This window comes from Rhododendron vialii, chromosome 12a, assembly GCF_030253575.1.
Source record: "Rhododendron vialii isolate Sample 1 chromosome 12a, ASM3025357v1".
NCBI classification, from domain to species: Eukaryota; Viridiplantae; Streptophyta; class Magnoliopsida; order Ericales; family Ericaceae; genus Rhododendron; species Rhododendron vialii.
Genome location: NC_080568.1, coordinates 29239181 through 29255488, shown reverse-complemented (window position 1 = coordinate 29255488; position 16308 = coordinate 29239181). Strand labels below are relative to the sequence as shown.

Genomic DNA, 16308 nt, shown 5'->3' with positions numbered 1-16308 from the left:
TAGAAAGGCGTCGTAAGCTTAAAAACTGATCAATAGATATAAACGAACAAGCTCGAGTGAGATTCTTATATCGACTCTATGCAACTTTTCCAGGCCAGAGATCCTCTTGTACCAATTTTTTGTACCCAGAACGAGTGATTTTCAAGCGCCAGACCATCTATTGTTTGTAGAATCTCACTTGATGATGTTGCGACTACAACAGAGAAGAAAATTTGGTAGAGAGACTTAAACAACTTAAGGGATGCTCAGAAGGTGTTGTAAGCTAAAGGAAGCTGCTTAGAAAGGCGGCGTAAGCCAACAGAACCAGAAGGTGGAGTGCAGCCCGAGCTGGTGGATTGTTGACAGGAGAGGAGTCGGTGGATGGGGTGGTCAAATGTGGAAGAGGGCCTGGGATTAGCAGCCGGAGGTGGGAAAGAGTCGGCAACAGCTTGAAATGGTGGCCAGGCGGGAAAGAGTTGGCAACAGCTTGAAATGGTGGCCTGCCATCGTCACTAACAGCCGGAGGTGGGAGCAACTCAAAGTGGGAGAAACGAATGAGAATCATTCACGCACAAGTGAATCACCAAAGAAAATGCACCAAAGATAGTTGCAGGAAAAACAAGTAATTACTTACACACAAAAACCAATCAATTTACTTACGGTGCTAAAATCCACCACCTTCACACATTTGTTAACCCTATTGACATCCCATATTTAGTAGCCCTGGACAAATTATTCATAACATGTTTCTAGCATGGTAGTACCACCATTAATTATATATAGATAGACATATAAGTAGATAATAAGTTCATAAGAAGCTCCTTGGATTACGCCTTCTCCCCAGCGATGAGATCCATGACCACGCGCTTGATGCTCCCATTGTTCTTCTTCAGCAGCCTCTTGTTCGTCACATTATCAGAGAAGCCCTAGCATCCACAAGAGTCGACGAGTTATGAAACTAATAATGGAAACCAAATAGAGAAGTCAGGGCCAACTGGTTGAGCTTAGATAGTGTTAAATGAGCCAGCTCTTCCATAGAATATATTTTATTCCTGTACTTTTTTTAGTTTTTGCCCAAAAAGTTGCCTAACCGGTTCATATTGACAGGAGGAATTGGAAAATTCAAAGTATAACAATATGAACATAATTTGAAAAATACCACTAAATACAAAAATAACCCAGTTTTTGTTTGACACATGTCTTTAGTGGACTTTCACATTTATTAGTCCAAATGTTTTCAGATTTTCCAATTTCTCTCGTTGGAATTATAAACAACTGGACAAGTAGAAGAGTGAAACGCTGTAAAGAGTCAAAGACCACTCACCATCTCCCGAAGCTCCTCAAGGATCGGATCCCACTCAGCAACACCACAGAGTTCATCGACCGATTGCTCCAAGTTATACTCATTCATCCTCAAGATTTCCTTGTTCAAATCAACCTGCTTAAAACCCATCTCCTCGAGTTCCCTAAGGAGGGTCTGCTCAACACCAGTGATTTCACTAGCTCCTTGAGATGATGATGGTAAGCCAGAGGAAGTAGATGGCAAATAGGAAGGCACAACTGGTGCTACCTCTGAAGAATCAACCACGGGGTATGAAACCAATGTAGGAACCTCTGGAGGGAGGGGCGCCGAGAAACCACCACCAACTAGTAAGGTATCATTAATGGGAAAATTCTGCTCCTGATCATTTGGTTGTGCCTCAACCATTGGCTCCAGTAAAGCTGGCGCCAAGTTAGAATTGTTTGGCTCGTGAAGAGTATCCTCGACAACCATTGGTTCAGCATTCAAATTTACCATTTCGGTTTCTGGTGTACTGCTGTTAGGAGGCAAATTCAAGTTCAGATCACTGAGGCTATCGCACATGGAGTCCTTAAGAGAGGAATCGACCTGTATGGATGAGGGAAAAATCAGAAAAGGAGGGTACATAGCTATTGGAACCTGTCACACGGACCCAGCCACAGGTGTCGTGCAGGTGTATGTACAAAGCACGTTGGATTCATCTAACTTCCATCTCAAGAACACAGGAACAAAACAAAACAAAAAATTTATCAATTTTGGGTACGGTGCTTATATTCAAAGGGTAAATCAAAAATGATATTTACAAGGTCTCTAAGGGCATTGCATGCATAATAATAGAGTTCCTCATAGTTCATGGGAACTTTGATAAACAACATATACTCGCCAAGTGAATGTGCAGAAAAACATGTCAGCCACAGATTCCATACAATTATCTGACAGGACTGCTGTATACATTTAAAACAGTCCATGGAGAATAGATTGAAAGTTTGATATTGTCAAGAGGAAAAAGTGTAGACCTGGATGAGAACCCAAACACGTTGCCCAAATTTCTGACCGTAAGGTGAGGACATTCTCCAGTACGAAGTGTACCGACCCGGAAGTTCAGGAGCAGTAAAGTCAACAGCGACATCCAGCTCATTATCCACGGCTAAACCATAGGAAGAGATCTAGCATACGTGATAAAATTTAGAAATTAATCAATTGGACATCCAATGAATGTGACTATGCTAAATTAAGCATACGGGCATCCCCCTTATGCAACTAATTACAAAACACTACTCATGATCAGACTACATACAGGAAACTGTAATGAAAATTAGGTTATGCCTACCTGTAACTCAACAGAAAGTGCTTCGCTTAACTTATCTCCGCCTATCCATACAAGCTGAGTTCCCTGGGGCCACACCATAGAACCGTTGTTCTTGATCCGCCAAATCTTAGTAAATGGGGTTGATGGGCCCATAACCGTACCATCCAAGATGTTAACATCCAAAATGAAGCGACTGTCCAACTTTCGGCGATGTGGCTGCATGCCACCACATCTTAGGACATGAGGTGCTGTTGGAGGACGCATCCAGGTATTCTGCATCTGAGAGACAAATTATTATAAATAAAAGCAACAGAGATCAACAAAAACTACGTGAACAAAAGGAAAAACTTAACTAGCATCCACAAAAAATTCATGACATGGAAAATACATACAGGATCACTCAATCCTTTATGGTGGTGATAAGGATGTCGATAGGGAACTGGACGGTCCATTCGGATGTAATCAGATTCATCTCCCATCTCAGTGAAGCAGATAAGGCACAGGTCATAATCCTCTTTTCTGCAAGGAAAAAAGAAGATTCAGATTTTTCAGTATTTTTCTCTTTCAACAGCTAACCACCAGATGGCTACTTAAATTCTTACACTTTTGACTTGAACCGAGGTCCAGTTATCGGATAAACCCCACAGCCATCACAACGAACACCTCTGTGGAATATACCACCAAGGCCTTCACCGTGATTGTAGTTTCTTGAAAATGGAGGGAAACGAGAACAATTACGCTTAATAGGCAGAGCTGAATCATCAGCTAGAGGCATCCCAGTAAATGGACATTCATTCATCAGATTAAGACTAGGGAACACGCGGAAGCTGTTTCTGGAATCCATGGTAGCCTGCCCCAAAGAACCAGCAGTGTTTGCAGAAGCACCAACACCAACAGGCTTCCGTGGTTCCTTTGCTTTCATGGCCTTTTTTCCACTAGCAGGCAAATTAGATGCAACTGACTTGCTATCGAACCATCCAAAATCTCCAGCCTTCGGAATATAATCAGATCCTCCAACCTTCTCAACCTTATCCTCTCTGTCACAAGACGCATCAGGGGTAACAGAGGCCTCCACAGCTCTGATGCCTTCAAGCACCAACTTCTGGTTGTTTATGTAACTTGGCCCTTCATTGCCCCGACCATCCTTTAAAGCCTCTGGCTCTTTATTCATTGATGGACACATGGCGCTTCTGGAAGCCTCAATCTCTGTGCTAGATTCTGTGCCAGCCTGGATCTCAGAAAGAGGATTTGTGTAGGACTGTCCCATTTTAGAAAAACAATCAACAAGCTCAGCTAGTCCAGGAACAGAGGACGAAGCTTTAGAGGCCAAATCAAGGGAGATTTTTGAGAGTGCTTCACGTACTGGCTCTGGGACAGATTTCAAGATTTCAGAAACACTTCTATCCAGGTTTGGTACTGGATTCTGAACGCTGGGGGACCTCATGGGTGTGGAACTTCCACTTGATCTCGTATAAGATCTTCCACTTCTTTCGTTCAACTTCACAGCAATCCTCAAGGGATTTAAGGACTGGCTCATGGCATCACGGAGATCCTCATCATCGACAAGTGTGACTATGTCACCATCTTCATCAACATAAGTGAGAGTAAAATCAGCTTCAGCAGCAAATTTGAAGAGCCCGCAGACCTTCACTCTCAAACCATCCAGGTCAAGGTCCAGCTGTCCATCTTCATTAACACGTCCATTAATGCGCCTCAGTGTTTCTCCATGGTTAACCTGCAGTCATGCACCCATACAAGTATTAATGAATAGTCAGGAAGGCAGAGATAATGGAAGAGGGAACCGAAGTTAGTTAAATCACTTCACATAAACAAATAAAAAAAAGTTTTAACACAGATTATACAGACGTGAAATGTTACATTTTCCTTTAAAAAAACGGCCACAACCATCCAATTTGACACCCCCAAGAAAGCCAAAGTGCAATTTTAATACCTGTTTGCAATACATGAACAAAGACTAGACGGACATTATTCTACGACAGCCCGTGTTTAAGAAACAACACTAACTGCATTTACAATCAGAACAATAACAAAACCCAAAACAGCACCCCAATTGGAATTTAACATTCATACAGCCTATGCTATCATGCTAGCCTGAAGGATTTCAAGATAATACCAAAATCCTTAAGGTTATGCAACGGGTTGCAAGAACTGTTAACCCGTTTCAAACACTTAGGTACCGACGAACTACATCCAGAAATGCCATCACAAAAATCTAAACGCAACAAATAACCCTAAAAGGGCCAAATTACAAACAACCCACTTCTCAAACACTTAGGTTTGACATCATCTGATTGCAGATTTAGGAGTTTTACACGTTTGAATTCAAGTTTAAAACCAAGAAAGGAACTCTTAGCATCATTAAACAAGTTTTACGCAGGAAGCCCAAAATAGTTTTCCGCGCAGGAAGCCCCAAATAGTTTTCCTCTAAAATCCTTATGATGACAGGCAGAAACCATCTAAATTCGTCTACGAAACATCATTCGGGTTACGAACTAGACAAACAACGTACCCAAAAGACCATACCCATGAAATAATCAAATTACAACAGGTCACCCATTCCCAAATATTTTAGAACCACCAAAACACTGTGTCTGATTAAAAAGTTCAGCAGTTTTTCTAGTTTGTATACAACACTTCCAAATTCAATCTCAGGATTCTCAGCTATACAAAGTAACACAAAACCCAATAACACAGTCATACACCGAAAAACGCACAGACCGCCACCAAAACTGCGAATCATAACAAAACGAAACAGAATAAATTAAAACTGTGAAAAATCAAACCTTGATCACAATAGTAGACTCCATATGCAGCGTTCCAGGTAAGCCGCCAAAGAGTTTTGCGTACTCCAACCGAACAATTAACCGAAACCCTAACCCCAAAAACGACGAACGAGGAATAGTTCAATAATTAGAGCGATATGATCGGAAAATACCACAGCAAAGAGATTCACGCCGTATACGCGTAACCGTGAGCCGCGCCTCTCTCTCTCTCTCTCTCCTATTTCTCTCCCTATTTCTCTCTCTCTACAAAACACACTGTATATATAGCCATTTGTATACCTTGTTCCCGACGAAAACCACTCGACGAAGGAAACAAGAAGTCGTCGCGATCTTTTCTTATCTTTCGGACGTCGCAAAAAGTCGTATCATTCCTCTCCGAGTAAAAATCAGATACAACGACGAACCTTGAAAATTTGTGTACCCGTATTACTATTGGCTGGATTAAGGGTTCGTTACTTATGAAGATCGAATGAATGGGTGCCACGTAATAGGAATAGGTAGTTAGTGTGTAACCGAGTGTGTTTGATTGTAGCTTACATGGATAAGATCGCAGCAGCGGTATTGATATCGTGTGACGAGAAACACAGTTCTGTTCATAAACTCCCAACCCTAGATTTTACGGATTTGGGGATGGTGGCAGCACCACGCAATAATCTCACCCGTCTAAAAGTGTTTTCATAAATTTAAAATTTGAATCAATGATTGCCGAGACGGCAGTCCAGATGAAGTGCTTGTGGACAACACCATGGGCAGGGGTGGAACTATGTTGGGGTCCGGGGGGCCTTGGCTTCTCGAGCGTCCGAGTTTTTTTTTTTTTTATATCTAATTTTGAATATTATTGATAATTATTCGTATATAGCTAATAACTTTGGTTCGATTTGATAAAAAGTTGGTTATTTTATATACTCATTTTTTAATTTCTTTCATAAATAAAAAATAAACACGTGATAGAGTATTTAGCCTAAAGAATCATTTCAATGTACAAATGTAATAAATTGAAAAATAAAAATCTTATGATATAATAAGTATACGTTTCGATAAAAAATATATATATTTACTAAGCCGGCCCCAAGATTAAAATCCTGGCTCCACCACTAACCATGGGCAGCACCATCTCCGAGTCCAGATTTCTATCGGCATTAACACATTTATAAGGAATTTTTTGTATTTGAAAACTTCAAGTATACCGTAAGTTTTTTTTGCTTAATCAATTAAAAATTACAATTCCGTTGCAATCATTTTGAACCTATATCCGAGTTTATATAGGAATTGATTTTTACGCTCCTTTTTTTTTATATTCACACTCCCTTTTTGTTTTTTAGCAACAAAAAAAAATACATACACTTTCAACATTAAAATCCAAAAAACAGAGGGTGGTTATAAAAAAAAAAAAGGAGTGTAGAAATCAATTCCATTTATATTTTGTATATACTTGTTTCGTAGGCTAACTTGAAAATTCTTTTTACTGGAATTATTCATAAAAAAAAAAAAAAATCATCATTTGAGAAAACCATCGATTAATTTTTTGCTTGCTTCCCAAAATTATTCTCTTCAAAATTGAATAACATACGAAAACAACAAATTTCTACTAATTAAAAAAAAAAAAGAGGTGTATTGACACTTTTCTCCTTAAAGTTTAAAAAATGAGCAATTTATCCCTTAAAAGTTGCCAGTGATTTCTTTTTTGCCAGTGATTTCACTTGGATTAAGTTGTTGCATGTGCCTGCAGCTCTGGAAATCTCAAAATGAATGGATCCTTAATTCAATATTCCTATTTAACCCAACAGAAATTATGCTAAAAGGATATCTGACTCGTGTTGAGTTTCACAATGCTTTATCTCTTTGGGCTTTTTCATTGTGGTAATAATTCAACTCCTTTTTGGAAAAATGAAATTTTGCCTTGTTTGGAACATTTTTTGAAAAGTATTTTTTAAAAGATTCTCTTTAGATTTTCTCTACTTCTAATCATTTCTCTTTCTATCTCTCTCTACTTATTACCGCTACTACTTTTTCAGAAAGTGTTCCAAACAAGGCCGAAAGAATTATTTCAATATTTTGGTCAAACTTAATATGTACAAAATCCTTTTAAAGGATGAATGATAATGGGAAATGATTTTGTCACTCCTTTTTTTGTTAACCTTACTCCCCTACAAATGTATTTTTTTATCAAAAATACACTTACAGTGGAGTGGCAAAATCAGCAGCTATGATAATTGTTGTCCCATTGTCGGATTTTTTTTTTATTGAAAATCCTTTTAGTTTGGTTTGGGTTTCACCCATTACCCTTGGGTTTGGGGCTTGGGAAAGGTCTTTGGGCTTGAGAAAGCAAGGGCTACACAAAGGATGTGGGCTCAACCTGATTTGGACTTGGAGGAAAAAAATGGAAAGAGAATAAAAGAGAAATGCTAAGGCATTTTTAGTATTCAAAATAAAATACAGGAAAAGGTAACATGAATTCGAGAGAAGCTTACACTGACGCTGTTTCAAACCACCAATCTAAAGAGAGATATTTAAAATATATATATATTAAACCACCTGAAGGAAAGATAACACTGGAGTTACTATTTCAATCTTTATGCGAGAAAGATAACACTGGCGTTACAATTTCAATCTTAATGCGTGTCAACCGAGCTTTATAACGAGGTATTAAATTAGCATTACATTGATACGAATCTGTATATAAACAGATGAATTTCGGCTCTTCTCTCTCTCTCTCAAGAGCAAATTGATGCCGTTGTTTTCTGAAACCAATATAGTGGTGCTGTTGACCGTAAGATGGATTGCATTAGAGCATCCACACAAAATGGCTAATTGGGTGCCACACCCACAACGCCAAATTTTCTCAAATTTGGCAAATGCCAAATCTTTTGTCATATATGACAAAATTGCCATTTTTGAGATTGAGAGGAGATTAAAAAAAATAGCAAAACATGAGTGCAACACGTTTGCCGTTTATTTGGCAAAATGACACCATTCTTCGTCCAAAAATGAGAATGGCAAAGGAAAAATGGCATTTATGGGTGTGGATGCTCTTAACAGCAGGTAATTCAACACTCACGTTCTGCATCAAATAATACACAAACAATGTAAATCGACTGCCCTTAAATAGGCTTCCGCCTGAATTCGGTTTTGGTATAACGTATGACTAAAAGCATGACTAAAGCATTTTGCTTACTCGACGCAGTCATCAAACTAAAACAGCATGGTAAGCTCGCTAACTGTTTACTTCTCTGCAAAATTTGAGAACATTTTCCAGAATTCTGGCTGGAACAACAGCTTAAAACCAAAGAACATATTATCACTTGTTTATTGTCAAACAAGGAAGGAGCATGCAGGGCACCTGCAGCAAAGAGCCCCTCTCCACATTTCAATATCTCCAATTTCAGACGCACCTGATAACAAAATCATAGCTGCTGATCAAGATAAGGGTCGACGGTAGATTTCCCAGCATTTCTCACATACCCAGAAACTTCTGACGCAACAGTACTCAACCACGACGTGCTGCGAGAAAGGCTGCGTGTAAGCCAACCAGTCTGTGCCGGCTCTTGCACCTCAAGCATGCTCCTCCTCTCTTCCTCCACCAATATATCAAGCCACCTCTTTGCCATGAAAACCTTAACGGCTTCAACCCCTTCGCTTACAACTTCCTTTGGGGGAATCACAAGTGGGTTTTCTTCCAAATTGAGCTTAGTCAGCTTATCAAGCCGGCCAAATGTGTCTGGTAGAGCATGAATCTGGTTGTTGCTGAGATCAAGTTCTTTCAAATTGGATAAATCACCAAGTGTGTCGGGCAGTTCTGTCATATCGCTAAAGTTGCTGCTCAAATTTAGGATTTCGAGATTTGTTAATCTCCCGATTGCGAGCGGAAGGCCACGGAGCTCGTTGAAGTGAACATCCAGGATTTGCAATGACGTCATCTCACATATCGAAGTGGGAAGAGACCGGAGTTTGTTGAGCTGGATCAAGAGCCTTCTTAGCTTTACAAGTTCAAACCCGATGTTTGTGGGCAAGTAAGCTAGCCTATTGAAGCTTGCATCCAACTCCACCAATGACCTGGAAATGTCAAGGACTCAAGGGCAACAGAATCAAACAAAGGCAGACAAAAAAGACATGGATATACTCAGGGCCCCGTTTGGTTCACAATGTTTATTTCCTTACTTGTGATAAGCAACAAGCAAAACAAAGACTACGATAAATTGTCGGATTTTGCTTATTGCTCGAAGTTTAAGAAATAAGCAAATAAATAATAAAGACAAATAAGCAAGTGAGCCAAATGCGACCTCAGTTTTGTGACAAGACAGTATTACCGGCATTGACAAATGCTGTCGGGAAAGGAAACAAGCTTATTTCCACTAACATCCAGAATCTTCAAATTAAACAGTAATCCGATAGAGTCTGGCAAGGAATCAAGTAGGTTGGAAGCAAGATAAAGCTCCTCAAGGTGTTCTAGACCTCCAATAGAATCAGGAATTGCCTGTTTACATCAAGCGCATAAGCCATCCATTAGGAAGAATGTACGAAAAAACAAAATGCCATCAACTAGTACAAGTAAAATTGGAAGTTAAAGTTGTCGGCATTAGAGTTTCCATCGTAATCTAATTCCATTGAGAAAAAACACCACGAGCCACAGCCCATTTGGTAGAACGCCTGGCAGAAAGAATACAAACTCCAGCATGGATAATGGTTCTGCAAGTAATACAGGTGCTGAGACTCTCCTCTGGCCCTGGCCTAGTAGCTCGGGTCGGACATGCCCTTGATTCTTCAAGCTACGGCTTTTAGAGCTGTTAACAATACACTTCATTCCAATAAACAGTACATCTATCTATGTATTTGTGATCTGAAACTAAGTCCTGCTTCTAATTTGCATGTATATGAACTATAAAGCATAATGAAGAAGCATCATGCTTGGCTCCACTGGCTCACAAACTGATGCGTATGTCAAGAATTGATTTATTGAAAATCTAGCTCTTAAATGCATGGGATTACCCTATATCATCAAGATGGATACAGCTGATGGCTAACTAAAGAAAAGGTTCCAAGAAACATAAGTTCAAAATGAAAAAGGTCTTTAGGAAAAAATAACAGATGTCAAGAACTCTGGCAGTAAGCATAAAGCATAATAAATGCACCCTGTGTCAAAGGATAGATTCAATCCAATTAACAATCACAACAAGAAGGTATCTAAAGCATCTGAAGGCTGAACTAACAGAAACATACACAACTAATAAAAACACCAACAGGATATTCCAAGTACCTCAGACCCTTTTCTTTTCGTTGTTCCAAAAATATGATGGTATGTTCTATCACCAAACAATGCATTGCACACCGTACATGTAATCCAAGCTTCCAACCCTCGTACTCGGTTCACAACTTCCATTCTCAAGCACTTACCATTTTCTTCAACATTCAATCATTGAAATATAATAAACACGAATCCATGTTAAGGGATGGGTGAAGTTGTACAGTGAAGTTAGATCAGCATTTACACTATGTTTGGATCGAAGGGAAGTGCAGACAGGAGGGCCATAAAAGGAAACAACAGAAGTCAAAGGTTACTTTCCCTCTTGTTCGAATGGAAAAGGAAGGGGGAGCAAGTAATAACGTAGAAATGGGTAACTTTTTACCCTTTGCCCTCCTTATTGAACACCCAAACAAGGGAAGTATCCGCATGGCATGACCCAAAACCCACCATTGTGAAATTGGATATCCTGACCAGACGATAGCAAGTGCTACGTCGGTGAAAGACTAAAGCACTTGCTCTGATCAACAAATGCATCCTAATGCTATGTATGTATTATAATTTCTTTATGCCAAAAATTTCTATAAATCAATCATAATTACTAATTTGATGGGATCAGATGCCATTAGGTCTTCGGTAGCACCTATGTAAGCACTGACATGGAAAAGTGACACAACACCGACATTCTGACATGCAAATTTCAAAAAATTAAAGGACACAACACATTGGCAGGCGTTTTAAAACTCTTTTTGTATTTTATTATCTTCTCATAAATACTGTTAAAAAAAAAAAAAAAACAAGACCCATAGCTGTAACTATGTTACTCCATGTATACCTTAAATCCTATTTTGTCACTCTATGTAGCACAGACACTTCACCGGAGGTAACGCAACAGTTCCAGACACTTAGCAAACACTGACTCCACAAATACATGTCTGACACTCAAATGTACGCGTTCTAGTTTATTTCAAAGGTTTTTGGCATGGACACTTCGGGGACACTCTTAAAAATACTTCAGGCAACCTTGGGACACTCTCAAAATAATGTCAAGGTGTCAACCTAAGGAAAAATACTATAAATAAAACTTGGGCAGACTCATTTTTTGTGTGACGGATGATTGTCAGACACGTGTTAAAAACACATAAAGGCTTAAAAGCTTTTTGTTGAATTACTTTGGGGAATGATAAAATGACATTCACCATTCTTATATGCAAATACTTTAAAATACCACGAAATTGGATATTTAGTGTGTTACATCCTCCCGGCCTTTTTAAAAAGTTCGTCTTCCAAACTTAACGCATGTTAATACATAAGGACTATGCAAGCAAATCCTTTTTACTAGTATGGCATCTCATAATAAAACACATTTATCATGCACATGCACATTAGAATTTCATAGACAAAAACAAATGGAATAAAATGCCTAAAATTCCTAAAACATGCCAGCTTTCTTCCCATCATGCCCCAAGCTGTCAATTTAAAACTCTTATACCACTTCTGTCCCGGCCCAAGCCCACGCTGAAGGATCAGAAATTGTGACGGCTAACACCGAGTGGTATGATACCAAAGGTCTGCTTGCATAAAGGGGCGTGCAGTCCCAATTGATACTTATCATTGACTCATTTAAATTAAAGCAGAAGCATCTAAAGACTCATAAATAGTATTTGGTGAGTTCATTGACCAAAGCAAGTTCCAAGTCTTTAACCATTCTATATGCAAAAATAAAAATAAAAATTGCGCCACAAATATTAGAAATTGGCTTGTACAGTGAACTTCCATTCACTTCCCTTCCCATTACCTTGATCCAACCACACAGTTAATACATACCAGCTAAAACTTATAATTTATTTAAGTCTGGCAGAATAAAATCCATGCAAAAGGGATTCTTAGCAACCCAAGGGGGCCAGTGGGGGAAGGCACCAAATTAGAATGTGGATTTTACATCTTTCTAACCCAACTCTAAGCTGTCGCTGCTTATCCTAACACAAGAGACAGAAATGCCTAAACTGGCAATCCACCCAGAAACTTGTCACCCAAACATAACACCATCAACCATCTCTTCCCAGTTCCACTTTATTATGCCTTCAACCTCAAAACCACTACACAAGCAAAAAAAACGACAGCGTACAAGCACAAATACCCCACCACCTCAAGTTTTGTCACAAATATCCCAGTATTTCACAGCAACTTTGGGTCAACCAACCATAGTCCACCACTTAAACTTGGTTACTCACAACAATGATACAATTACATGTCTAACCATTTCGTATGCTTTCAAAATGAAGCGAGTAATAACTAATAACCACACCAAACCCCAAATGCCAGGTAGTCACGACTTAGCTCCTAAGATCAGGTTCAAAACCTCTCATATGCTATCACCTATTGTGGGGCCAATCCATACGGAGCTTTGCTCTGGCTTTAATTGGCCCCCAGGCCCCCAACTATTGGACTGGGAGATTCACCCCCTAAACTAGTCAAGGGTGCACGTCAGTAATCAGAAAGTAATAACCACACACACAAGTTGAACACCTACACAGGAAAACTAAAGCATTCTCAACTAAGGTACCAAATTAAAGCATTCTCAACTGATCTAGCAAATTCAGTAGCTTAAGTTCTAAACCTCAAAAAAAAAATACAAAGAACAAGACAAAGCCGTATTACATGTACCTTAGCGTTCACTATCTCTTCCACTTTATGCCTAAACCATCAACACCAGGAAAAATTAGGTTGTGCCTCCGGAACTTCTCCCACCGCACATTGGTGTGAGGCCCAATACATTTAGTCTTGGGCCCCACACCATTGTGGGGTGATGGAGAGCCCGGGGCACCACGTGGGTGTGGTGTGGGGTGATGGAGAGCCCGGGGCACCGAATAGTCTATCCAAACCCACGACACAAAAAAAAAAATTTCTAATTTCAGATTGTTCAGTGTGCAACCACAGTACCCCAGCCCCTCCAATTATGCACAAATATCCTAGTGTTTGGCAGTATACTCAACGGACCAACCATACTCCACCACTTGGTCACAATTCACAACAGCGATACATTATGTCTAACCATTTAAGATGCTTTATGAATTCAGCAATAACCACACAAACAGAACATTTCCACGTGAAAACCAAAGTGCCCTCCGACTAATCTAACAAATTCAGTACTTAAGTTCTAAAACTCAAAAAAATAAAAAAGAACAATACAAATAGGCGTTATACCTCAAGTTGATTGTTGGCCAAATTAAGCACAACCAATCCCCTAAGCCGCCCGAACGCCTCTGGTAAAATCCGCAGCCGCCGATTCGATAAATCCACCCTCTCTATTCCCTTTCCCATCCCCTCCTGTAAAACCCCAACCACCTCCTCATTCACCTCCTCCTCCACCGCATCCCCCCCACTCTCCTCCTCCCCCCCTCCCCTCCCTTCCACCGCAGCCTCGTAAATCCTCGCCAGCTTCGCCTCCGCCTCCCTCGCCATCCTCTCATACGCCTCGTGCATCTCGTCCAGCGATATCACCGCCTTGTAAATCCTCCTCTCCCTCTCTGCCTTCTCCCTCTTCTCCTTCTCTCTCTCCGCCAGCTCCGCCCGCCACTCCATCCGCTCTACCTCCGACGGCCGCGGCGTCAGTACGATCTCTTCCAACTCCTTCGAGAGCTGCGACTCGATCTCCGCCAGCTTCTTCCTAGCCGTATCAACGGTCTCGTGGTCGGGCCGGTTGCCTATGGTTTTGAGAACGGATCGAGCCTGAGATACCTCGGAGACGGCGGATCGCATGGCGGCGATCACGCTGGGGTCCGTCAGCCTGGGCATGCGCTCCGTCAGGTCGAATAACGGCTCCGCAACGGCGGTCGACGGCGGCGGTTGCTCGATGTCGAATTCGGTGTGTCGGGGGCCGATGGTGGGGAGTTTCGACATGACGTATGATAGAATCGGGAAGGTAGTAGGGTTTGGATCCATTGCTGTGGACAGGTATACGATTTTGATTGTGAAAGCTTCCGCAGTAGTTCGTGTTATATAGCGCTCAGATTGTGCGTGACTCTGTGTGTGTGTGAGAGAGAGAGAGAGAGGGAGAGGGGGGGGGGGGGGGGGGGAGATAGGGTGGAGCCAGCGAAGGCGACAACCGTCGAGAATGGATAAAAACCAATGAAGTTGAGTAAATTATCTGGTGTCATTGAGGCACCGTCATGCCCATCATCTTTATCAACCGTGCATTTTTGCGAGCCAGTTTTTTAGTGCATGGAAATAAAGAATAAATTATATGTATTGGCGGTGTAAATATTTATATTTTTTTCAAATTAATTTTATTGTCCAATGTCATCAAAATAGTGTTCTCAATTAATAAAATATAACGACATGACGCAACGTAATTGATTTAGAATAAACAAATATTGGCACCGAAAAAGTGTGTAGGGCAAGGGTCCTAACCAATTAGACTCCCAACCAGTTTGGACCCATCGGGGACCCTTCTTGGGTCCGCAACAATGATTAAAATCGTTCATTTTTTAAAGTTCGTCGAAAACATTGGTTACGTCAAAAATCACTTTGATCGGATGTCGTTTGATATAATATCGAAATACATTTATTTTCATATAATTATGTCGAATGAGTTGTAATATAGTACTGTACATTTTTTTTTCTCCAAACTTAATACTTTTGGAAACCATATCAAACAATATCCAATCAACTTTATATTTTTGAGTGGCCAGTGTTCTCGACGAGCTCTAAAAAATGAACGATTTCAATCATTATTGCGGGCTCAAAAATGACCCATAACAGATCCAAATTGGACCAAACTGGTTGGAAGTCTAACTGGTTAGGACCCTTACCCCAAAGTGTTGTGAATTACAGTATAATGTTAAGCGTCACATGGCATTGCCCTGAATACGGATCCCGCAGAATAATACGGTGGATAAGGTTTTTGGGACACTACATGGCGGTACCAAACCACCAAATAAATTTCCCAATGAACTGAATGAAGGAGGGGCATTAAGATCGGTGGCCGTTGAGTTAAGTGGGTCCATTTTTGTGAATTGTAGTAGTCTTTAGGACACTTTTGCGGATTCTTTCGGAGTTTTTTTCTCATACTCAGTTTCATCAATACGAACAATATGTGTTATTTTCAAAAAAAAAAAAAACAATATGTTTAAAAATTTAACCCAAACTTTATAGAAATTAAAAGAAAATACTGTAGAAAACTAAAAAGACATAGCCAAAAGTTAGGTCAAAAAGGAGGCCTTACAATTGTACTATCATGCAGCACGCCAATTTGATTGCTAATGTTGAATCTGCTTTGATGATTTGGTCTGTCACTTTGAAAAGCTTGTCAAAAATATCAATCGTCTTAAAATGCTTGCCAAAAACATCAATCGTGTTAAAAAACCCTGATGTTCGAATATCGACCGACATATACTCCTAACAAATTCTTTTTGAGAAATCAAATAAAAACTAATTTTGATCCAATGTGATTGAGTTCATTAATTTCAGTGGAGTTTTATTAAGGTCGAAAAAGTGTATTGAAAGTGTAGTAGTACTCCTTATGAAGTTTTGAGTTAAAGTTCTTTCCACCTTAGAATGGAAATCATAGGGCTTTCACCATGCATTGCGGGCCCCCATTGTGTATTTTTTCAGTAATTTGAACCGTCCGTCTTGTAGGACCCGCACAGTAATACATTCATACAAAAAATCATGT

The 16308-nt window shown here is 40.1% G+C and overlaps 2 protein-coding genes across 3 annotated transcripts; both read right to left on the bottom strand.

Moving 5' to 3' along the window:
- Nucleotides 1–586: 586 nt before the first annotated feature.
- LOC131310669 (protein JOKA2-like) lies at nucleotides 587–5725 on the bottom strand. Of its 2 annotated transcripts, none has more exons than XM_058337823.1 (7): nucleotides 5393–5725; nucleotides 3191–4323; nucleotides 2981–3107; nucleotides 2610–2867; nucleotides 2296–2445; nucleotides 1304–1867; nucleotides 587–905 (listed from the first exon to the last, which is right to left on the bottom strand). In XM_058337823.1, the coding sequence occupies exons 1-7, from the start codon at nucleotides 5414–5416 to the stop codon at nucleotides 807–809; spliced, it is 2355 nt and encodes a 784-aa protein (XP_058193806.1). In that variant the 5' UTR covers nucleotides 5417–5725; the 3' UTR covers nucleotides 587–806. The 2 variants fall into 2 exon arrangements, with proteins under 2 accessions (XP_058193806.1, XP_058193808.1); XM_058337825.1 differs by having other exon boundaries at nucleotides 2610–2861.
- Nucleotides 5726–8454: 2729 nt separating this feature from the next.
- LOC131310667 (plant intracellular Ras-group-related LRR protein 9-like) lies at nucleotides 8455–14778 on the bottom strand. The gene is made up of 3 exons (XM_058337820.1): nucleotides 13839–14778; nucleotides 9700–9866; nucleotides 8455–9445 (listed from the first exon to the last, which is right to left on the bottom strand). Exons 1-3 carry the CDS (start codon nucleotides 14574–14576, stop codon nucleotides 8797–8799), a joined length of 1554 nt encoding a protein of 517 aa, XP_058193803.1. The 5' UTR covers nucleotides 14577–14778; the 3' UTR covers nucleotides 8455–8796.
- Between the last annotated feature and the right edge of the window lie 1530 nt (nucleotides 14779–16308).